This window comes from Oncorhynchus nerka, linkage group LG18 (genome assembly GCF_034236695.1).
Source record: "Oncorhynchus nerka isolate Pitt River linkage group LG18, Oner_Uvic_2.0, whole genome shotgun sequence".
Lineage (NCBI taxonomy): Eukaryota > Metazoa > Chordata > Actinopteri > Salmoniformes > Salmonidae > Oncorhynchus > Oncorhynchus nerka.
Genome location: NC_088413.1, coordinates 75,106,690 through 75,130,180, shown reverse-complemented (window position 1 = coordinate 75,130,180; position 23,491 = coordinate 75,106,690). Strand labels below are relative to the sequence as shown.

The following is a 23,491-nucleotide window of genomic DNA, read 5'->3' as shown; positions in this document are numbered from 1 at the left end:
AGTCATCCGTTTGGATAAAGGAATTATAAATATAAATTACACTTGTTTTTAGATATTTTACCTCAATCACTGGAGACGAATGTGAAACCATTCATATGGCAGCAAACTGAAGCATATCAACATGTCAACCACAGTAAAGTTTATGAAATGAAATATGCAGAATTGAAATTGTACTGCCTTTTAACTTGCAGGGATGGGCTCTCTAATGTTTTAAGTATATGCTACCCAGACTTTCTCTGTTTCCTATTTTTATCATGTTAAATATTAGTCACTATCAGTATCGACCGCCAGTAGGCCTAATAAACACACATATTCTACTGACAATTTACTGTTAGTCCCCTTCAGTTGGTATAGCCTACATTATCATTCCATTTAAGTACATTGTTTTCGTTTACCTTCATTTGCTTCCTCTGTAAACACTGTCGCGGCCTACTGAGAAGTGCGTAAGAAAGGCGTAATTTCCCAAGTCGGAATAGGGCCCTCATAGCCTATTTCTGATTATTCTGTAAAAAAAAAAAAATGAATCAGAAAATAAAAAGGGAAATCTACATTTTCTCCCAAAACATTTTTTTTTTTAACGAACAATAGTAGAGTCATTTTACAATACATTTTTTTTTCTTCAAAAACCAGCTGGTTAAGGTAACTCATGGTCTCAGGTAGTTCCAAGGTCTTTACAGTTTCTGTAAAAGTAGAGTTACACTCTCATTTGAGTACTAAAATAGGTCTGTGAGAACCACACAGCCTGATCTAATGGACTGACAGACACCCAGGTAAGCCAAGGCCATTATCAGCTGTAAGAGTCACACTTGAAAGGTCTTCCTTTCACAGTCCTTGGACGAAGTCACAATAATGTCTTTCTCAGCGGGTCCAGCTGAAATGAATTGGTAGACTTCAAAAGCATCCCTCCCTACAAGTCGATTTTTTGTCAGAGCCCATTGCTTATTTCTAAGAGCTCCCCGTTCTCGCTCAGTCACTCTGACAAAGCTCGGCCACCATCCTTTCTCTGCTTGAGCACAAGTCCCACTCCAAAAGCCTAGACTGTCAAGGGCAGTAAGTCATTCTCCTAGGTCAAAATAAAGAGAGCTGTGTAGATATCCATAATTTGACACTGTGCCACCACATGCCGAGTTGACCCTTGATACTAGAGTTAGCTGCAGATTACAGCATGATTGATTCTATCTCTATAAAATGTGCCTAAGGGGCAAATGCTTGGATGGTAAACTAGCCAATGTCGGGTTTTCCATTCACGTAATCTTCCACTAAGTCTGAAGGCACTTGATTTCATGGCACACAGCAGCGTCTTCTCTTATCCCGAGAGGACTAGCAAAAGATGCAAAAACAGCTGTTCATAAAGTAACCTTCCGAAGACTGCCACAAGCATGCATGGGCATGTATCATGATCAATGAGTACAACTCATGCAGGAAGAGAAAGATAGCATTGACATTCAAGGTTTTTCTTTTTTTGTAGTACATATTTTTATGTGCTTTATGGAGCCATGCTGAAATCAACGGTCAGGACAATGACTTGTATTGAAAACAGATGTTAGTCTTGGCAGTTGCAAGAGAGAAACTACTATAACATGAAATAAAATAACATGAGCTTGAATTTCCTCCAGTAATATTTTTAGTATTTTTTTTCTTGACATTTAGCAGACACTCTTTTCCAGAGTGACTTACTAGGGTTAAGTGCCTTGCTCAAGGGCATAATCGACAGATCCCCCCCCCCCCCCCCCTAGTCGACTCGGTGATTCGAAACAGTGACCTTTCGGTCTTAACCGCTAGTCTACCTGATGACCACTTGTCCTTAAAGTAAGGTAAATTAGGAGAGGATGATTTGAGTGTTATAACAAAGCTAATATTTCTCTATGAGCTGATCCATCATCAGTATTGTGGAATAATTATAACGTTAACGTAAGATTTTAATGGAGGAAGCTGATCCGAGAGCAGCTGTGCATTACCTTCGATCCTGTCAGTCTCGACACATGGCGCACTTGGCGAATGTTCTCTCTAGGTGCTTGTTTGGGAAACACTTAAAAGTTGACTGGTAAAAACGATGCACCTGGGCCCAGTTTCCTGATAGCGATGCCATTTAGGCTTAAGAGTTTTAACAATGCATCTTTCCTGCAACGGCTTGCACATGCTAGCTAATTTATCATATTTAGCTAGCTTGCACATGCTAGCTAACTTATCCTATTTAGCTAGCTTGCACATGCTAGCTAATTTATCATATTTAGCTAGCTTGCTGTTGCTAGCTAATTTGTCCTGGGATATAAAAATTGAGTTGTTATTTTACCTGAAATGCACAAGGTCCTCTACTCTGACAATTAATTCAAATATTGAGGCGGCTTGTTCTAATGCTTACCCTATAATCATGCGCTAAATCAAGATTTAGCACATCATGCCACATGTTAGGCTACGCATCATGAAATATATTGAGAGAAAATAGACAGTAGCATACAAGCAGCAAGATAGAACTCAATTGATTGAACATGAAATATATAGTATTTCAAAGTGATTGAAATAGACCTATAGCCTACTGTATTTATATTTGAATACAGTCATCTCGGTTTTAATTTCAAGCATCTTGATATTGTATCAATTGAAAAGACATTGGCAACTTTGTATTTGTAGTCAACTTTATCTAACTTTATCGGCGCAGATAACCATGTGATTCTATGTTAAGCAGAGATTGTCTGATTATAGAGTGACGCAGGAGGGCAAAAAAAGCATCCAATGACATCCGAGGCAAGTTTATTTTACCTTTATTTAACTAGGCAAGTCAGTTAAGAACACATTCTTATTTTCAATGACGGCCTAGGAACAGTGGGTTAACTGGTCTAGGAACAGTGGGTTAACTGCCTGTTCAGGGGCAGAACGACAGATTTGTACCTTGTCAGCTCGGGGGTTTGAACTTACAACCTTCCGGTTACTAGTCCAATGCTCTAACCACTAGGCTACCCTAGTGGTTAGATTTCAAGCATTTTCAAGTGCCACGTTAAGAACAATGGTTTTGGGAAACAGCTCAGAGATTTAACCATGCTCTTAAGAAGTTTCTAACGATGAATTTAGCCTTAAGATGCTTTTGGGAAACCGGGCCCTGGTCTTTAAGCACTACATGTGACCTGACCGATTAGCGATTGGTCAGGAGGTGAAAGGAGAAGCTAGGTAATAGAAAGTGAAATAAAGAGATGCTAAACTTTCATACAAATGGCTGGATTGCAACAACCATTGTTAATATAAGCAAGACTACTTTAGCTTTAAAAATCCTCATCAATCCCGTTTAGATAATGAAAGAGAGATATTTCATGTGCATCTGGGACACAGAGAAGCCCCTACAGTAAGTCGAAAGGATCTGATAGAGTTGACTGTGAGGAGGAGTGCAAAGGTCCAGAGGTTGTTTACACCAGGCACACCATAGTTCAGCCACTACATAGTAGAGTAACCAGTGTATGCACTTTTTAATGAAACCAACATTTTAAGCAACCTCAACAAAAAAAACACAGAGGAATAATTGTGATGAATTGACTTACAGATATGCATATAATGCACTAAGCAGTCGAAGTTTAGCCTCTGGGTAGAAGGTATGCACGTGTTTGTTTATACATATTTTGATGAAACCGACCCTAGGCAGCCTCTGAGTTTTAAAAGGGGTTAAAGCGACAACACAAAGAGGAATAGCAGTCTAACATATTCATGAGAAAATAGCTTCGGGTCAATGTGGGTTATTGAGTGAATTTCGTACATTTTTACACTCTTAACATAAAATCAACCTCTTCAACACCCCTCTCATTAAGCAATGAATTATAGTTATTCCTTGGCCTTGACAAGCAGCAAACGAATAACATATGGAAAATGGAAAGAATAAAATGGGACCACATCATGTGTCCTTGTGCTTTACAGAAATGTACCATTCCGTTCCGATCCTTGAGCCAATATACACAATGATGGCACCCACACTCTGCTTCGACTGGCTTCACCTTGGGGGGGGATTAGGTGTAACCCCTACTACTGGAGCGTCTACTATGGAGAACCCGGCTCTCCATCCTGACCCTGGAGTCCTGACCTTGGAATGCTCTCTGTGCATATTTCAGAAAAAAAAACAAGATTGACTGAGTTTTATTTTTATTCCTGCATGCTCCACCCTGGACCAGCGCTGGACTGCTGCTGCTCTCCTGAAGACTGAAGAGGAGTGAATCTTTGGTAGTTTTGGGGGTTTAGACAGTCAAAGTCTGCAGATTCTTCCACAGGGGTGGGGCCGGCATCAGGTTGCTCCTCCTGAGAGAGAGGGGTCACCTCTGATGACCCACAAACACCAGGGTCAGTGTGACCAAGAACTGACATATATGGTGCGCGGTGGGAGGAGACAGTGATCTCAGATCTGTAGGGATAGAGAAAGATACAAAGAGAAAGTAGAGAAAGAAAGAGAAAGTTGGTGATGTAGATAAGGATGATGTATGAAAATCATTTCAAAACGATTTAATTGAGCTAATGGGATGACGTGTGGGTAACAATTCCGTATTTGATTTAAGGAAGACTAGAATACATGTGATTGTTTTTAGTTGTTCTGAGGAGGACCGTACTCTTCTTCTCTGGAGGAGTCTCCTCTGGTATATAGAGATGCATTGTGATTTCTCTCAATGTAGACTCACAATACTTCAGTGGCAGCTCAGCATCAAGCATTAATAATGCTTATTGACGAAATACATCAAGTACTATATGAGCAAATTCAGTTAAGAGGTTCTTAAAAACATTCCCATTAGTAGTATTTGTACTGAACCTTGTTAATCAGTAAAGAGACCCAGCCGACAGTCTCCAGTGTACAAGCGACAGAGCTGCTAAAGCCTAATATTTTAATGTAAGACGCTGATATCTACCATTTGGGAGGATAGTTAACATAATTTTAAAAGGCATTACCAATTGAAGTAATGTAAGTAATGAAGGAATAAAAATTAGCTATTGCACAAAATATTTAAATTTTTAGGCCAATCATCAGATAGTACAATTTTCTGGCGTGCATAATATTTTTGAAGCAGATGTTTCTTCATAACCTCTAAAATGTATTTTCACTGACGATGCCTGAAACAAAACTACAGTGGCTTATACTCTTTGCGAGTAAACCTGTTTTTCGAAGAACTAACAATACCGGATTCAGTCCTTGATTTATAGTTCCTGAAGAGGAATGATATAAACGAAGTTATAAGGCTTGCCTCTTCCTGATTGATTGGATCTGGTTGACGTATAGGTCATGCCCCCCCCCCCCCCCACAAAAAAAAGCACTTACTGTTGTGTGGAGGGTCTTTACATTCTCCTTCCTCAATGGTGACATCATCAATGGCGATATCCCCTTCTATCCCAGGACCACGAATTCCTTCCAGAACCAACTACCAAAACAGGATAAGCAAGACAAAGACAAAACATGTTAAAACCAAATGTCTTCCTGCTACAAATGGGCTCCCGAGTGGTACAGCGGTCTAAGGCACTGCGTCTCAGTGCTAGAGGTGTAACTACAGACCCTGGTTCGATTCTAGGCTGTATCACAACCGGTTGTGATTGGGAGTCCCATAGGGTAGCGCACAATTGGCCCAGCATCGTTAGGGTTTGGCCGGGGTAGGCTGTCATTGTAAATAACAATTTGTTCTTAACTGACTTGTCGAGTTAAATAAAGATAAAGTGGCTGTTCCACTGGATGTCATAAGGTGAATGCACCAATTTGTAAGTCGCTCTGGATAAGAGCGTCTGCTAAATGACTTAAATGTAATGTAAATGTAAAGATTAAATACAATTTAAAAAATAATACAAATAATGACTCATTCTGTGAAGCATATAGCAAAAATATATAAGACAAATGCTTATATAAGACATCGGAATAAGAGAGGAAGCACATATGAAGGCAGTTTTGTACTTTGCACCTTAGGGCCACCGTAGTTCTGCATTGGTGACCCACTGCTCCTCCCATAGAGTTGTACCCACCTGGAAAGAGGCTGTTGGGTGAATGTTGACTTTGGCTTGCTTCCATCGGTCTCCTTGGTTCCCGACCAGGGTCCACACGGAACTGTCTGCGCCCGACTGGCCCTTCTGTCGTAAGTAAGCATTTAACGCTCCTAGAGGAGAAAACATCAAGCCCTTTAAGGACAACATTGTGCCAGGGAAGCTCAGTCAAGCACAGCTTATGTATTTGAAAGATTTCAAGTCCAATTTGAGCCCAAGTCTGATATCATCTATGGCCTCGTCACAGTAGCATATCTCCTTTATTTATAGATTATACTTATTTAATTATTAATAATTGACCTGATAAAAAAAAAACACATTACTGCAAATACTAAATGATTCAAGGGGTCTACACATTAACCTCCCCTTATTGAGTGGTGGCTTTTACTGAAAGAGTGGATTGTATCACAATGGATTCATTTGACAATATAATTCACTTGTCAAGTGATGATCATGAAAGTCAAATCTTGTATGTTTCTTTTCAGTACAAACGAGGTGATGCCAAATAGTGTGCTCTGATGTGTAGACCCGCATGAAAAAATACTACAGTTTATTATAGAATACTACAGTACTCTATAGAAGTACTCTATAGAAAGCCCCTGATTCTAGGGAATTCTGTAGTAAACTGTAGTAAACTGTAGTCCTTAGACGTAGTATATTGGCCATATACCACAAAGCCCTTATGTGCCTTATTGCTATTATGAACTTGTTACCAATGTAATCAGGGAAATACAAATAAATGTTTTTGTCCTACCCCTGACATACCACGGCTTTCAGCCAATCAGCTATCAGGGCTCAAACCACCCGGTTGATAACGTAGAATATTTTACTCCACATTGTAGTATCCCTCAGTCTTGTAGTGCTTACAATAGAATGTTGCCGTAAACTGGAGAATACACTACACAAACATCTTGTAGTGCTTACAATAGAATGTTGCAGTAAACTGTAGAATACACTACACAAACATCTTGTAGTGCTTACAATAGAATGTTGCAGTAAACTGTAGAATACACTACACAAACATCTTGTAGTGCTTACAATAGAATGTTGCAGTAAACTGTAGAATACACTACACAAACATCTTGTAGTGCTTACAATAGAATGTTGCAGTAAACTGTAGAATACACTACACAAACATCTTGTAGTGCTTACAATAGAATGTTGCAGTAAACTGTAGAATACACTACACAAACATCTTGTAGTGCTTACAATAGAATGTTGCAGTAAACTGTAGAATACACTACACAAACATCTTGTAGTGCTTACAATAGAATGTTGCAGTAAACTGTAGAATACACTACACAAACATCTTGTAGTGCTTACAATAGAATGTTGCAGTAAACTGTAGAATACACTACACAAACATCTTGTAGTGCTTACAATAGAATGTTGCAGTAAACTGTAGAATACACTACACAAACATCTTGTAGTGCTTACAATAGAATGTTGCAGTAAACTGTAGAATACACTACACAAACATCTTGTAGTGCTTACAATAGAATGTTGCAGTAAACTGTAGAATACACTACACAAACATCTTGTAGTGCTTACAATAGAATGTTGCAGTAAACTGTAGAATACACTACACAAACATCTTGTAGTGCTTACAATAGAATGTTGCAGTAAACTGTAGAATACACTACACAAACATCTTGTAGTGCTTACAATAGAATGTTGCAGTAAACTGTAGAATACACTACACAAACATCTTGTAGTGCTTACAATAGAATGTTGCCGTAAACTGGAGAATACACTACACAAACATCTTGTAGTGCTTACAATAGAATGTTGCAGTAAACTGTAGAATACACTACACAAACATCTTGGGGTGATTTTAGTTTTTGGTCAAAAATAAATAAATAAAAGAATTGAGCTAAAAATGAGTTTACTTTAGGAAATCTATTCCCGAGTATTCTCACACAAGAGAGAAGACATATGTGATTGTGTCTCAGGTATGAAATGAGTGTTGGGCTTTCTTTTTGGGCTTAGTTGTGGTTAATATGCAGTGTACAAATAATTTTCCGGCCTCCAGACAAACTCTGTAGAATATTTTAATATAGTATATTGTATAATACTTTAGTAAATACAACAGTATTATCCACATATTTCTCCACATATTTCTTCCTCAAGAGAAAGCCCCCAGTTCTATGTGAAAGATAATCTAACAGAAACACGATAGTAAATACTACAGTAATCTCTGGCAAAAACACTATAGTAAATATTATAGTATACTACATTCATGTCTGCAAAAACATGACAATAACTACTATACTATACTACAGTAATGTCTGTATAAACACTACAATAAATACTATAGTATAGTACAGGCACGTCTCCAAAAACACTACAGTAAATACTATAGTATACCACAGTAATGTCTGCAAAAACACTACAGTAAATACTATAGTATACCACAGTAATGTCTGCAAAAACACTACAATAAATACTATAGTATACTACAGGCATGTCCACAAAAACACTACATTAAATACTTTAGTACACTAGAGTCACGTCTGCAAAAACAATACAGTGAATACTACAGTAAAGTCCGCAAAAATGTAGAGGCCAAACTAGACATGCCACTCCCCTGTGATGGGAGACTTAAGTGGATCTTACTGGATGATCCAATGACACCAACAACAGACTCCTGAAAAATGCCCTCTACTTCAAATGAGAACTCAGTCTCTCCACCACCCACTCACTCACATTCTGCACAGAATTTAAAAAAAGGCTCAGAATGCAGGTTACCTTTCTTTCTCTAACAGAAACCAGTGAAAGGAAACAGACAGGTTAGGACACAAGCCGTCAGCCCTTTCTGGCTCTGGCTGCTGAGGCTGAGAGAGCAGAGAGAGAGAGAGGGCCCATTGAGACCTGAATGGATTAAGTTGACACGTCCTATTCAGAATCGCGACAGCTTTGTGGAGCAGAAAATTGTGGTTACAAGCATGTCTTGCAGGTCAGGGGTCACACCCATCGCTCAAGTGCAACTGTCTGTCTGATTAAGACACTGCGCCAACAGGAGAGCAGGGGTGTGAGACGACAACCTTCAGGGGAGCCTGAAAAGAATCTGACGGAGGACAAAGTTATTAATACTCAAATAGAATGGTCGTAAAAACCATAGTGTGCTCAATTTCCATTTTTCACCAACGCTCAGGGTGCTTCGGATATTCTGGCATTGAAGTGATATTGAGTGGTTGTCAAATTAAAAAAGAAAGGTGTGTGTACAACTTGAGTGGTAAGCAAACACTTTTATCTAATCATCAGGGAGGTAGCAAACAGGGAAGTGGGGGACAGGTGAGGGAAGCACAGCCGAGAGCTGCCCAGTGACACAAGCCTACCAGACGAGCTAAACTACTTCTATGCTCGCTTCGAGGCAAATATCACTGAAACATGCATGAGAGCACCAGCTGTTCCGGAAGACTGTGTGATCACGCTCTCCGCAGCTGGTTTGATTAAGACCTTTAACAGGTCAACATTCACAAGGCCGCAGGGCCAGATGGATTACCAGGATGTGTACTGCGAGCATGCGCTGACCAACTGGCAAGTGTCTTCACTGACATTTACAACCTCTCCCTGTCCGAGTCTGTAATACCTACATGTTTTAAGCAGACCACCATAGTGCCTGTGCCCAAGAACACTAAGGAAATCTGCCTAAATGACTACCGACCCATAGCACTCACATCTGTACCCATGAAGTGCTTTGAAATGTTGGTCATGGCTCATATCAACACCATTATCCCAGAAACCCTAAACCCACTCCAATTTGCATACCGCCCAAACAGATCCAGAGATGATGCAATCTCTATTGTGCTCCAAACTTCCCTTTCCCACCTAGACAAAAATAACACCTATGTGAGAATGCTATTCATTGACGACAGCTCAGGATTCAACACCATAGTTCCCTCAAATTTCATCAATAAGCTAAGGACCCTGGGACTAAACACCTCCCTCTGCAACTGGATCCTGGACTTCCTGACAAGCTGCCCCCAGGTGGTAAGGGTAGGTAACAACACATCCCCCACGCTGATCCTCAACACAGGGGCCCCTCAGGGGTGCATGCTCAGTCCCCTCCTGTACTCCCTGTTCACTCATGACTGCATGGCCAGGCACGACTCCAACACCATTATTAAGTTTGCTGACGACACAACAGTGGAAAGCCTGATCACTGAAAACGACGATACAGCCCATAGGGAGGAGGTCAGAGACCTGGCCGTGTGGTGCCAGGACAACAACCTCTCCCTCAACGTGATCGAGACAAAGGAGATGATTGTGGACTACAGGAAAAAAGAGGACTGAGCACACCCCCATTCTCATCGATGGGGCTGCAGTGGAGCAGGTTGAGAGCTTCAAGTTCCTTGGTGTCCACATCACCAAAAAACTAACATGGTCCAAGCACACCAAGGCAGTCGTGAAGAGGCCACAACAAAACCTATTCCCTCTCAGCAGACTGAAAAGATTTTGCAGGGGTCCTCAGATCCTCAAAAGATTCTACAGCTGCACCATCGAGAACATCCTGACTGGTTGCATCACAGCCTGGTATGGCAACACCTCGGCCTCCAACTGCAAGGCACTACAGAGAGTAGTGCGAATGGCCCAGTACATCACTGGGGCCAGCTTCCGGCCAACCAGGACCTCTATACCAGACGGTGTCAGAGGAAGGCCCTAAAAATGGTCTCAGAGTCCAGCCACCCTAGTAATAGACTGTTCTCTCTGCTACTGGACGGAAAGCAGTACCAGAGCGCCAAGTCTACTGGGGCGGCAGGGTAGCCTAGTGGTTAGAGCGTTGGACTAGTAACCGGAAGCCCCCGAGCTGACAAGGTACGAATCTGTCGTTCTGCCCCTGAACAGGCAGTTAACCCACTGTTCCTAGGCTGTCATTGAAAATAAGAATTTGTTCTTAACTGACTTGCCTGGTTAAATAAAGGTTAAATAAAAAAATAAAAGGTCCAAGAGGCTTCTAAACAGCTTCTACTCGAAGCTATAAGACTCCTGAACATCTAATCAAATGTCTACCCAGACTATTTGCATTGTAGCCCACCCCCCCTTTTACACCACTGCTACTCTGTTGTTATCATCTATGCATAGTCACTTTAATAACCCTACCTACATGTACATATTACCTCAACTAACCGGTGTCCCCGCACATTGACTCTGTGCCCCCCTGTATATAGTCTCGCTATTGTTATTTTACTGTTGCTCTTTAATTATTTGTTACTTTAATTTCTTATTCATATCCGTATTTTTTTCAACTGCATTGTTGGTTAGGGGCTCGTAGGTAAGCATTTCACTGTAATAAGGTCTACACCTGTTGTATTCGTCCCATGTGACTAATACAATTTGATTTGATACGCTTGCAAGTGGATGCTGATTGAAAGCTAGCAGGTATGTACTTCAGAGGTCAAACACACTCCCTCTCAGCTGAAATAGACTGGCCTGATAAAAGAGCTACAGTGCACCATTTGCATTCATCCTTAGACCATACATGCCATAAGTGCTGGCACCCAGGCATCTCACCTATGTGTTTTCCATACATATGGTAGTAGAAACCAAAGCAGTAGGTTGGAGAGGACGTCACAGTCCCATAGGGGCTTTTGGGGGCGACGTTGAAAGTGGGGGTCAACAGTCGAGCCTTTTCTCCCTCCAGGCGGGGTCGAGACGTCTCGATATACATGTAGAAACCTGTAAGATGGTAAAACAATGGCAGTCAATGTAGAAACCTGTATGATGGTAAAACAATGACACTGACCAACATATTGTATGTAAAACCCCCAAAAGTAACCCTTTCTGTCCTGCCATGGTAACCTTCTCTGTCCTGCCATGGTAACCTTCTCTGTCCTGCCATGGTAACCTTCTCTGTCCTGCCATGGTAACCTTCTCTGTCCTGCCATGGTAACCTTCTCTGTCCTGCCATGGTAACCTTCTCTGTCCTGGCATGGTGACCCTCTCTGTCCTGCCATGGTGACCCTCTCTATCCTGCCATGGTGACCCTCTCTATCCTGCCATGGTGACCCTCTCTATCCTGCCATGGTGACCCTCACCATCCTGCCATGGTAACCCTCTCTGTCCTTCCATGGTAACCCTCTCTGTCATGCCATGGTATTGTGATTCTGACCTGGGTTCCATTAATATTTATCTACTTTCAAATACGTTGATCATTTCATTAAGTCTGCCTCGAATGCCAGAAGGGCTGGCTCTGCACTTTTTTAATTATTGGTTTCATTGCGCCAGGCAAGCACAGTTAAAGATAAAAGTATTTGAATGACAACAAATACTATTTGAACCCAGGTCAGATGTGCTGGTGTTCCACTGCAATGGAGAGAACATCCGAATTCTAAACCAAACGGCAGAGTTCATCTCTCTATAATAACTGCTACAAGTTTGCAGCTTAGGCACTGCCGTTAGCAGGCCATAAACTGTTCTGGTATCAGGAAAGGTTTCTGCACTGCAATTCTCTGTCTGGCCTTGTATACAGTGCAATCCATAATACAAGCCTTCTCCGTGGATACCAATCAGATAAAAAAAGATCAAGGAATGTTGGGAAACTGTGAGCTGCATGTGTTTCATCGTAATGCCTTGGATAATTAAAAGCAATGCATTATTTCTGACATAATCCATCGTAACATGCTCTAAAACACTTAAACAAATGTATCCCCGATTAATTGGTTTATTTTAAGGGCTGGGGCTTTTGGCATTTAACGAGTGGATAGCATTGCGGGAGATTGTACATTGGGGGAATGGTTACTGCTAGTTCCCTTAAGGCATACGTCGATGGGCAGGTAGTGACAGACACTCATATTTCATAATGCTGCCCGCTCTCTAAAGGAAATGTCACAGCCATCCCCGCAGCGCTGCAGATGTCCATCATGGCTACTACACTCCATAGAGACACAGAGGCGGAGAGGAGGAGGAGGAGGAGCAGAGGAGGAGGAGGAGGAGATGGGGGTGGAGGAGTAGATGGGGCAGAGGCAATGGGGCAGAGGAGGAGGAAGAGATTGGGCGGAGGAGGAGATGAGGCGGAGGTTGAGGAGGAATAAATGAGGAAAAGGAGATGAGGAGGAGGAGGAGATGGGGCGGAGGAGGAGGAGGAGATGGGGCAGAGGAGAAGGATGAGATGGGGAGGAGGAGATGGGGGCGGAGGAGGAGGCCATGGGGGCGGAGGAGGAGGAGATGGGGCGGAGGAGGAGGAGGAGATGGGGCAGAGGAGAAGGATGAGATGGGGAGGAGGAGATGGGGCGGAGGAGGAGGCCATGGGGCGGAGGAGGAGGAGATGGGGCGGAGGAGGAGGAGGAGATGGGGCAGAGGAGAAGGATGAGATGGGGAGGAGGAGATGGGGCGGAGGAGGAGATGGGGCGGAGGAGGAGGAGGCCATGGGGCGGAGGAGGAGGAGATGGGGCGGAGGAGGAGGATGAGGATGAGATGGGGCGGAGGTTGAGGAGGAATAAATGAGGAAAAGGAGATGGGGTGGAGGAGGAGGAGGAGATGGGGAGGAGGAGAAGGATGAGATGGGGAGGAGGAGATGGGGCGGAGGAGGAGGAGGCCATGGGGCGGAGGAGGAGGAGATTGGGCGGAGGAGGAGGAGGAGGATGAGATGGGGCGGAGGAGGAGGATGAGATGGGGCGGAGGAGATGGGGCGGGGGAGGAGGAGGTGTTATGGTGATTTTCTGGTGACACTGTCTGTGATTTATTTAGAATTCAAGGCACACTTAACCAGTATGGCTACCACAGCATTCTGCAGCGATACGCCATCTCATCCGGTTTGTGCTTAGTGGGCTATCATTTGTTTTTCAATAGGACAATGACTCAACACACCTCCAGGCTGTGTAAGGCTATTTGACCAAGAAGGAGAGTGATGGAGTGCTGCATCAGATGACCTGGCCTCCACAGTCAAACCGATCTCAACCCAATTGAAATGGTTTGGGATGAGTTGGATCACAGAGTGAAGGAAAAGCTGCCAACAAATGCTCAGCATATATGGGAACTCCTTCAAGACTGTTGGAAAAGCATTCCAAGTGAAGCTGGCTGAGAGAATGCCAAGAGTGTGCAAAGCTGTCATTAAGGCAAAGGGTGGCTATTTGAAGAATCTCAAATCTCAAAAAACACTTTTTTGGTTACTACATGATTCCATGTGTTATTTCATAGTTTTGATGTCTTCACTATTATTCTACAATGTAGAAAATAGTAAAAATAAAGAAAAACCCTTGAATGAGTAGGTGTTCTAAAACTTTTGACAAGTAGCGAAGATACATAGCTCTGAGACTACCGTCCGCTGTGGACACACAGCCTGACCGCCCACCTCCCCATAATTCCCAGCCTTCGGCTAGACTGGCTTTATTTATTAGCCTTCGGCTAGACTGGCTTTATTTATTAGCCTTCAGCTAGACTGGCTGTATTTATTAGCCTTCAGCTAAACTGGCTGTATTTATTAGCATTCAGCTAGACTGGCTGTATTTATTAGCCTTCAGCTAGACTGGCTGTATTTATTAGCCTTCAGCTAGACTGGCTGTATTTATTAGCATTCAGCTAGACTGGCTGTATTTATTAGCCTTCAGCTAGACTGGCTGTATTTATTAGCCTTCAGCTAAACTGGCTGTATTTATTAGCATTCAGCTAGACTGGCTGTATTTATTAGCCTTCAGCTAAACTGGCTGTATTTACAAGCCTTCAGCTAGACTGGCTGTATTTATTAGCATTCAGCTAGACTGGCTGTATTTATTAGCCTTCAGCTAAACTGGCTGTATTTACAAGCCTTCAGCTAGACTGTCTGTATTTATTAGCCTTCAGCTAAACTGGCTGTATTTACAAGCCTTCGGCTAGACTGGCTGTATTTATTAGCCTTCAGCTAGACTGGCTGTATTTATTAGCATTCAGCTAAACTGGCTGTATTTATTAGCCTTCAGCTAGACTGCTGTATTTATTAGCCTTCAGCTAGACTGGCTGTATTTACAAGCCTTCAGCTAGACTGGCTGTATTTATTAGCCTTCAGCTAGACTGGCTGTATTTACAAGCCTTCAGCTAGACTGCTGTATTTATTAGCCTTCAGCTAGACTGGCTGTATTTATTAGCCTTCAGCTAAACTGGCTGTATTTATTAGCATTCAGCTAAACTGGCTGTATTACAAGCCTTCAGCTAGACTGCTGTATTTATTAGCCTTCAGCTAAACTGGCTGTATTTACAAGCCTTCAGCTAGACTGCTGTATTTATTAGCCTTCAGCTAGACTGGCTGTATTTATTAGCTTTCAGCACTTCAATCCGTTTGTGTGCCTTCTTGCTTTATATGTTTTGCAAATGTTTTATCCTTTTTTCATTCATTGAGCTTTTAATTCCTCTTTTATTCACTTATTGTTGTTGCATTGTTGAGAGGTAAACCTGTAAGTCAGCATTTCATTGCACTGTGTGCTCACGTAGATCATGTGTACATGACGATTTAACAAAACCTGAACACTGTCCTTGACCTCCCGGCCCTGCTGGAGGCTCACCACCAGAAACAATCTATCAGAACCACCCTCCCTCCTCCCCATGGCAACACTGTACACAGCAAGAACCATGAACACTTCCCAGAAGTGGCCTTCTCAGAGTTACAGAACGCATTGTATTGTGCTCCTTATGTTGACTTCTGTGTTGCTTTGTGAAAATACTGTATTAAGAAAGAGATCTATTGATTCTTTTCGGGAATGCATCCCATGTCTCACATCCCATAGCATTGTATGCATGGTTATCAGTACTGTAGATAACATGGGAGAGAATAGGAAGTACATTTCAAACAAAGTTTAAAACATGGTTTCCATTCATCAATGCAGTTGCATAAATGTCCTTGAAATGTTTTCCACATAAACACCCAGGTATACAGGCCTGGCTAAAGCTACAGACTGAGGTTGTCCTTTTGTCATTTCAGTGTCAAACAACAAATTATTCTATGTTTTTCTGTCAGGCTGTCACTAACTAGGGAAGGAGAAGGGCCTGTTTTCTCATCAGTAACTAGGGAAGGAGAAGGGCTGAGGTATCACTAAAACAGGTAGGGCCTGTTTCCTCATCAGTAACTAGGGAAGGAGAAGGGCCTGTTTTCTCATCAATAACTAGGGAAGGAGAATGGCCTGTTTTCTCATCAATAACTAGGAAAGGAGAAGGGCTGAGGTATCACTAAAACAGGTAGGGCCTGTTTCCTCATCAGTAACTAGGGAAGGAGAAGGGCCTGTTTCCTCATCAGTAACTAGGGAAGGAGAAGGGCTGAGGTATCACTAAAACAGGTAGAGCCTGTTTCATCATCAGTAACTAGGGAAGGAGAAGGGCCTGTTTTCTCATCAGTAACTAGGGGAGGAGAAGGGCCTGTTTTCTCATCAGTAACTAGGGAAGGAGAAGGGCTGAGGTATCACTAAAACAGGTAGAGCCTGTTTCATCATCAGTAACTAGGGAAGGAGAAGGGCCTGTTTTCTCATCAGTAACTAGGGAAGGAGAAGGGCCTGTTTTCTCATCAGTAACTAGGGAAGGAGAAGGGCTGAGGTATCACTAAAACAGGTAGGGCCTGTTTTCTCATCAGTAACTAGGGAAGGAGAAGGGCCTGTTTTCTCATCAGTAACTAGGGAAGGAGAAGGGCCTGTTTTCTCATCAGTAACTAGGGAAGGAGAAGGGCCTGTTTTCTCATCAGTAACTAGGGAAGGAGAAGAGCTGAGGTATCACTAAAACAGGTAGGGCCTGTTTTCTCATCAGTAACTAGGGAAGGAGAAGGGCCTGTTTTCTCATCAGTAACTAGGGAAGGAGAAGGGCTGAGGTATCACTAAAACAGGTAGGGCCTGTTTTCTCATCAGTAACTAGGGAAGGAGAAGGGCCTGTTTTCTCATCAGTAACTAGGGAAGGAGAAGGGCTGAGGTATCACTAAAACAGGTAGGGCCTGTTTTCTCATCAGTAACTAGGGAAGGAGAAGGGCCTGTTTTCTCATCAGTAACTAGGGAAGGAGAAGGGCTGAGGTATCACTAAAACAGGTAGGGCCTGTTTTCTCATCAGTAACTAGGGAAGGAGAAGGGCTGAGGTATCACAAAAACAGGTAGGGCCTGTTTCCTCATCAATAACTAGGGAAGGAGAAAGGCCTGTTTTCTCATCAGTAACTAGGGAAGGAGAAGGGCTGAGGTATCACTAAAACAGGTAGGGCCTGTTTTCTCATCAATAACTAGGGAAGGAGAAGGGCTGAGGTATCACTAAAACAGGAAGGGCCTGTTTTCTCATCAGAAACTAGGGAAGGAGAAGGGCCTGTTTTCTCATCAATAACTAGGGAAGGAGAAGGGCCTGTTTTCTCATCAGTAACTAGGGAAGGAGAAGGGCCTGTTTTCTCATCAGTAACTAGGGAAGGAGAAGGGCCTGTTTTCTCATCAGTAACTAGGGAAGGAGAAGGGCTGAGGTATCACTAAAACAGGTAGGGTCTGTTTCCTCATCAGTAACTAGGGAAGGAGAAGGGCCTGTTTTCTCATCAATAACTAGGGAAGGAGAAGGGCCTGTTTTCTCATCAATACCTAGGAAAGGAGAAGGGCTGAGGTGTCACTAAAACAGGTAGGGCCTGTTTCCTCATCAGTAACTAGGGAAGGAGAAGGGCCTGTTTTCTCATCATTAACTAGGGAAGGAGAAGGGCTGAGGTATCACTAAAACAGGTAGGGCCTGTTTCCTCATCAGTAACTAGGGAAGGAGAAGGGCCTGTTTTCTCATCAGTAACTAGGGAAGGAGAAGGGCTGAGGTATCACTAAAACAGGTAGAGCCTGTTTCATCATCAGTAACTAGGGAAGGAGAAGGGCCTGTTTTCTCATCAGTAACTAGGGAAGGAGAAGGGCCTGTTTTCTCATCAGTAACTAGGGAAGGAGAAGGGCCTGTTTTCTCATCAGTAACTAGGGAAGGAGAAGGGCCTGTTTTCTCATCAGTAACTAGGGAAGGAGAAGGGCTGAGGTATCACTAAAACAGGTAGGGCCTGTTTTCTCATCAGTAACTAGGGAAGGAGAAGGGCCTGTTTTCTCATCAGTAACTAGGGAAGGAGAAGGGCCTGTTTTCTCATCAGTAACTAGGGAAGGAGAAGGGCTGAGGTATCACTAAAACAGGTAGGGCCTGTTTTCTCATCAGTAACTAGGGAAGGAGAAGGGCTGAGGTATCACTAAAACAGGTAGGGCCTGTTTCCTCATCAATAACTAGGGAAGGAGAAGGGCCTGTTTTCTCATCAGTAACTAGGGAAGGAGAAGGGCTGAGGTATCACTAAAACAGGAAGGGCCTGTTTTCTCATCAGAAACTAGGGAAGGAGAAGGGCCTGTTTTCTCATCAATAACTAGGGAAGGAGAAGGGCCTGTTTTCTCATCAGTAACTAGGGAAGGAGAAGGGCCTGTTTTCTCATCAGTAACTAGGGAAGGAGAAGGGCCTGTTTTCTCATCAGTAACTAGGGAAGGAGAAGGGCTGAGGTATCACTAAAACAGGTAGGGCCTGTTTTCTCATCAATAACTAGGGAAGGAGAAGGGCTGAGGTATCACTAAAACAGGTAGGGTCTGTTTCCTCATCAGTAACTAGGGAAGGAGAAGGGCCTGTTTTCTCATCAATAACTAGGGAAGGAGAAGGGCCTGTTTTCTCATCAATACCTAGGAAAGGAGAAGGGCTGAGGTATCACTAAAACAGGTAGGGCCTGTTTCCTCATCAGTAACTAGGGAAGGAGAAGGGCCTGTTTTCTCATCATTAACTAGGGAAGGAGAAGGGCTGAGGTATCACTAAAACAGGTAGGGCCTGTTTCCTCATCAGTAACTAGGGAAGGAGAAGGGCCTGTTTTCTCATCAGTAACTAGGGAAGGAGAAGGGTTGAGGTATCACTAAAACAGGTAGAGCCTGTTTCATCATCAGTAACTAGGGAAGGAGAAGGGCCTGTTTTCTCATCAGTAACTAGGGAAGGAGAAGGGCCTGTTTTCTCATCAGTAACTAGGGAAGGAGAAGGGCTGAGGTATCACTAAAACAGGTAGGGCCTGTTTTCTCATCAGTAACTAGGGAAGGAGAAGGGCCTGTTTTCTCATCAGTAACTAGGGAAGGAGAAGGGCCTGTTTTCTCATCAGTAACTAGGGAAGGAGAAGGGCCTGTTTTCTCATCAGTAACTAGGGAAGGAGAAGGGCTGAGGTATCACTAAAACAGGTAGGGCCTGTTTTCTCATCAGTAACTAGGGAAGGAGAAGGGCCTGTTTTCTCATCAGTAACTAGGGAAGGAGAAGGGCTGAGGTATCACTAAAACAGGTAGGGCCTGTTTTCTCATCAGTAACTAGGGAAGGAGAAGGGCCTGTTTTCTCATCAGTAACTAGGGAAGGAGAAGGGCTGAGGTATCACTAAAACAGGTAGGGCCTGTTTTCTCATCAGTAACTAGGGAAGGAGAAGGGCCTGTTTTCTCATCAGTAACTAGGGAAGGAGAAGGGCCTGTTTTCTCATCAGTAACTAGGGAAGGAGAAGGGCTGAGGTATCACTAAAACAGGTAGGGCCTGTTTTCTCATCAGTAACTAGGGAAGGAGAAGGGCTGAGGTATCACTAAAACAGGTAGGGCCTGTTTCCTCATCAATAACTAGGGAAGGAGAAGGGCCTGTTTTCTCATCAGTAACTAGGGAAGGAGAAGGGCTGAGGTATCACTAAAACAGGTAGGGCCTGTTTTCTCATCAATAACTAGGGAAGGAGAAGGGCTGAGGTATCACTAAAACAGGAAGGGCCTGCTTTCTCATCAGTAACTAGGGAAGGAGAAGGGCCTGTTTTCTCATCAATAACTAGGGAAGGGGAAGGGCTGAGGTATCACTAAAACAGGTAGGGCCTGTTTTCTCATCAGTAACTAGGGAAGGAGAAGGGCTGAGGTATCACTAAAACAGGAAGGGCCTGCTTTCTCATCAGTAACTAGGGAAGGAGAAGGGCTGAGGTATCACTAAAACAGGTAGGGCCTGTTTCCTCATCAATAACTAGGGAAGGAGAAGGGCCTGTTTTCTCATCAGTAACTAGGGAAGGAGAAGGGCCTGCTTTCTCATCAGTAACTAGGGAAGGAGAAGGGCTGAGGTATCACTAAAACAGGTAGGGCCTGTTTTCTCATCAGTAACTAGGGAAGGAGAAGGGCTGAGGTATCACTAAAACAGGTAGGGCCTGTTTCCTCATCAATAACTAGGGAAGGAGAAGGGCCTGTTTTCTCATCAGTAACTAGGGAAGGAGAAGGGCTGAGGTATCACTAAAACAGGTAGGGCCTGTTTTCTCATCAATAACTAGGGAAGGAGAAGGGCTGAGGTATCACTAAAACAGGAAGGGCCTGCTTTCTCATCAGTAACTAGGGAAGGAGAAGGGCCTGTTTTCTCATCAATAACTAGGGAAGGGGAAGGGCTGAGGTATCACTAAAACAGGTAGGGCCTGTTTTCTCATCAGTAACTAGGGAAGGAGAAGGGCCTGTTTTCTCATCAATAACTAGGGAAGGAGAAGGGCCTGTTTTCTCATCAATAACTAGGGAAGGAGAAGGGCCTGTTTTCTCATCAGTAACTAGGGAAGGAGAAGGGCCTGTTTTCTCATCAATAACTAGGGAAGGGGAAGGGCTGAGGTATCACTAAATTGATCACAAACATTTAGCATGTGCTCTGCTGCTGCAGTACAGTTATATCTGACTAAAATTATAAAATGGTGTCAAAAGTGCTTCAAACTCATCAAATATAAGACAGGAGAGATTATTTAACATAAAATAATAATGTTCCTTCAGTTTTGTCTGAGTTTAGTGACTAAAAGTAGCTAACAGCTAACTGTTCTCTCTCATGTCTCTTCATTGACAAGAGCAGCCTATGTGGAGCCGTTGCTATGGATACTCACAGACTCAGAGCCACCATGAGCAGAGTGCATGTAGAGTGAGCTGCACACAGGGAGTGAGTGACAGACAGAGAGGAGCAGCTAATGGATTTACTAATGGAGGAAGTTAATTCTGATTTTGGGTTTTGGGCAGGTCAGGGCCTTAAATTTGGCCCAAGCAATCAGGCCTGTGTAGGGTAGGGCCTGAACGTTGCGTCGCGGGCATGGGTATAGGGCCTGTTTTTTACTGATGAGAAAACAGGCCCTTCTCCTTCCCTAGTTACTGATGAGAAAACAGGCCCTACCTGTTTTAGTGATACCTCAGCCCTTCTCCTTCCCTAGTTACTGATGAGAAAACAGGCCCTTCTCCTTCCCTAGTTACTGATGAGAAAACAGGCCCTTCTCCTTCCCTAGTTACTGATGATGAAACAGGCTCTACCTGTTTTAGTGATACCTCAGCCCTTCTCCTTCCCTAGTTACTGATGAGAAAACAGGCCCTTCTCCTCCCCTAGTTACTGATGAGAAAACAGGCCCTTCTCCTTCCCTAGTTACTGATGATGAAACAGGCTCTACCTGTTTTAGTGATACCTCAGCCTTTCTCCTTCCCTAGTTACTGATGAGGAAACAGGCCCTTCTCCTTCCCTAGTTACTGATGAGGAAACAGGCCCTACCTGTTTTAGTGATACCTCAGCCCTTCTCCTTTCCTAGTTATTGATGAGAAAACAGGCCATTCTCCTTCCCTAGTTATTGATGAGAAAACAGGCCCTTCTCCTTCCCTAGTTACTGATGAGGAAACAGGCCCTACCTGTTTTAGTGATACCTCAGCCCTTCTCCTTCCCTAGTTATTGATGAGAAAACAGGCCCTACCTGTTTTAGTGATACCTCAGCCCTTCTCCTTCCCTAGTTACTGATGAGAAAACAGGCCCTTCTCCTTCCCTAGTTATTGATGAGGAAACAGGCCCTACCTGTTTTAGTGATACCTCAGCCCTTCTCCTTCCCTAGTTACTGATGAGAAAACAGGCCCTACCTGTTTTAGTGATACCTCAGCCCTTCTCCTTCCCTAGTTACTGATGAGAAAACAGGCCCTTCTCCTTCCCTAGTTAGTGACAGCCTGACAGAAAAACATAGAATAATTTTTTGTTTGACACTGAAATGACAAAAGGACAACCTCAGTCTGTAGCTTTAGCCAGGCCTGTATACCTCACCTGTTTTCTCATCAGTAACTAGGGAAGGAGAAGGGCCTGTTTTCTCATCAGTAACTAGGGAAGGAGAAGGGCTGAGGTATCACTAAAACAGGTAGGGCCTGTTTTCTCATCAGTAACTAGGGAAGGAGAAGGGCCTGTTTTCTCATCAGTAACTAGGGAAGGAGAAGGGCCTGTTTTCTCATCAGTAACTAGGGAAGGAGAAGGGCCTGTTTTCTCATCAGTAACTAGGGAAGGAGAAGGGCTGAGGTATCACTAAAACAGGTAGGGCCTGTTTTCTCATCAGTAACTAGGGAAGGAGAAGGGCCTGTTTTCTCATCAGTAACTAGGGAAGGAGAAGGGCTGAGGTATCACTAAAACAGGTAGGGCCTGTTTTCTCATCAGTAACTAGGGAAGGAGAAGGGCCTGTTTTCTCATCAGTAACTAGGGAAAGGAGAAGGGCCTGTTTTCTCATCAGTAACTAGGGAAGGAGAAGGGCTGAGGTATCACTAAAACAGGTAGGGCCTGTTTTCTCATCAGTAACTAGGGAAGGAGAAGGGCTGAGGTATCACTAAAACAGGTAGGGCCTGTTTCCTCATCAATAACTAGGGAAGGAGAAGGGCCTGTTTTCTCATCAGTAACTAGGGAAGGAGAAGGGCTGAGGTATCACTAAAACAGGTAGGGCCTGTTTTCTCATCAATAACTAGGGAAGGAGAAGGGCTGAGGTATCACTAAAACAGGAAGGGCCTGCTTTCTCATCAGTAACTAGGGAAGGAGAAGGGCCTGTTTTCTCATCAATAACTAGGGAAGGGGAAGGGCTGAGGTATCACTAAAACAGGTAGGGCCTGTTTTCTCATCAGTAACTAGGGAAGGAGAAGGGCTGAGGTATCACTAAAACAGGAAGGGCCTGCTTTCTCATCAGTAACTAGGGAAGGAGAAGGGCTGAGGTATCACTAAAACAGGTAGGGCCTGTTTCCTCATCAATAACTAGGGAAGGAGAAGGGCCTGTTTTCTCATCAGTAACTAGGGAAGGAGAAGGGCCTGCTTTCTCATCAGTAACTAGGGAAGGAGAAGGGCTGAGGTATCACTAAAACAGGTAGGGCCTGTTTTCTCATCAGTAACTAGGGAAGGAGAAGGGCTGAGGTATCACTAAAACAGGTAGGGCCTGTTTCCTCATCAATAACTAGGGAAGGAGAAGGGCCTGTTTTCTCATCAGTAACTAGGGAAGGAGAAGGGCTGAGGTATCACTAAAACAGGTAGGGCCTGTTTTCTCATCAATAACTAGGGAAGGAGAAGGGCTGAGGTATCACTAAAACAGGAAGGGCCTGCTTTCTCATCAGTAACTAGGGAAGGAGAAGGGCCTGTTTTCTCATCAATAACTAGGGAAGGGGAAGGGCTGAGGTATCACTAAAACAGGTAGGGCCTGTTTTCTCATCAGTAACTAGGGAAGGAGAAGGGCCTGTTTTCTCATCAATAACTAGGGAAGGAGAAGGGCCTGTTTTCTCATCAATAACTAGGGAAGGAGAAG

The 23,491-nt window shown here is 43.6% G+C and overlaps 1 protein-coding gene across 1 annotated transcript in view; it reads right to left on the bottom strand.

Annotated features, from left to right (window-relative positions):
• Positions 1-4,105: 4,105 nt before the first annotated feature.
• The window catches only part of LOC115146454 (MAM domain-containing glycosylphosphatidylinositol anchor protein 2), a 216,856-nt gene continuing 197,470 nt past the window's right edge, over positions 4,106-23,491 (bottom strand). The window contains exons 14-17 of the mRNA XM_029688540.2: positions 11,503-11,667; positions 5,971-6,101; positions 5,282-5,381; positions 4,106-4,378 (exon numbers count right to left, since the gene is read on the bottom strand). Coding sequence (XP_029544400.1) covers positions 4,290-4,378; positions 5,282-5,381; positions 5,971-6,101; positions 11,503-11,667 — 485 coding nt within the window. The 3' untranslated portion in view covers positions 4,106-4,289. The remainder of the gene's footprint in view (positions 4,379-5,281; positions 5,382-5,970; positions 6,102-11,502; positions 11,668-23,491) is intronic.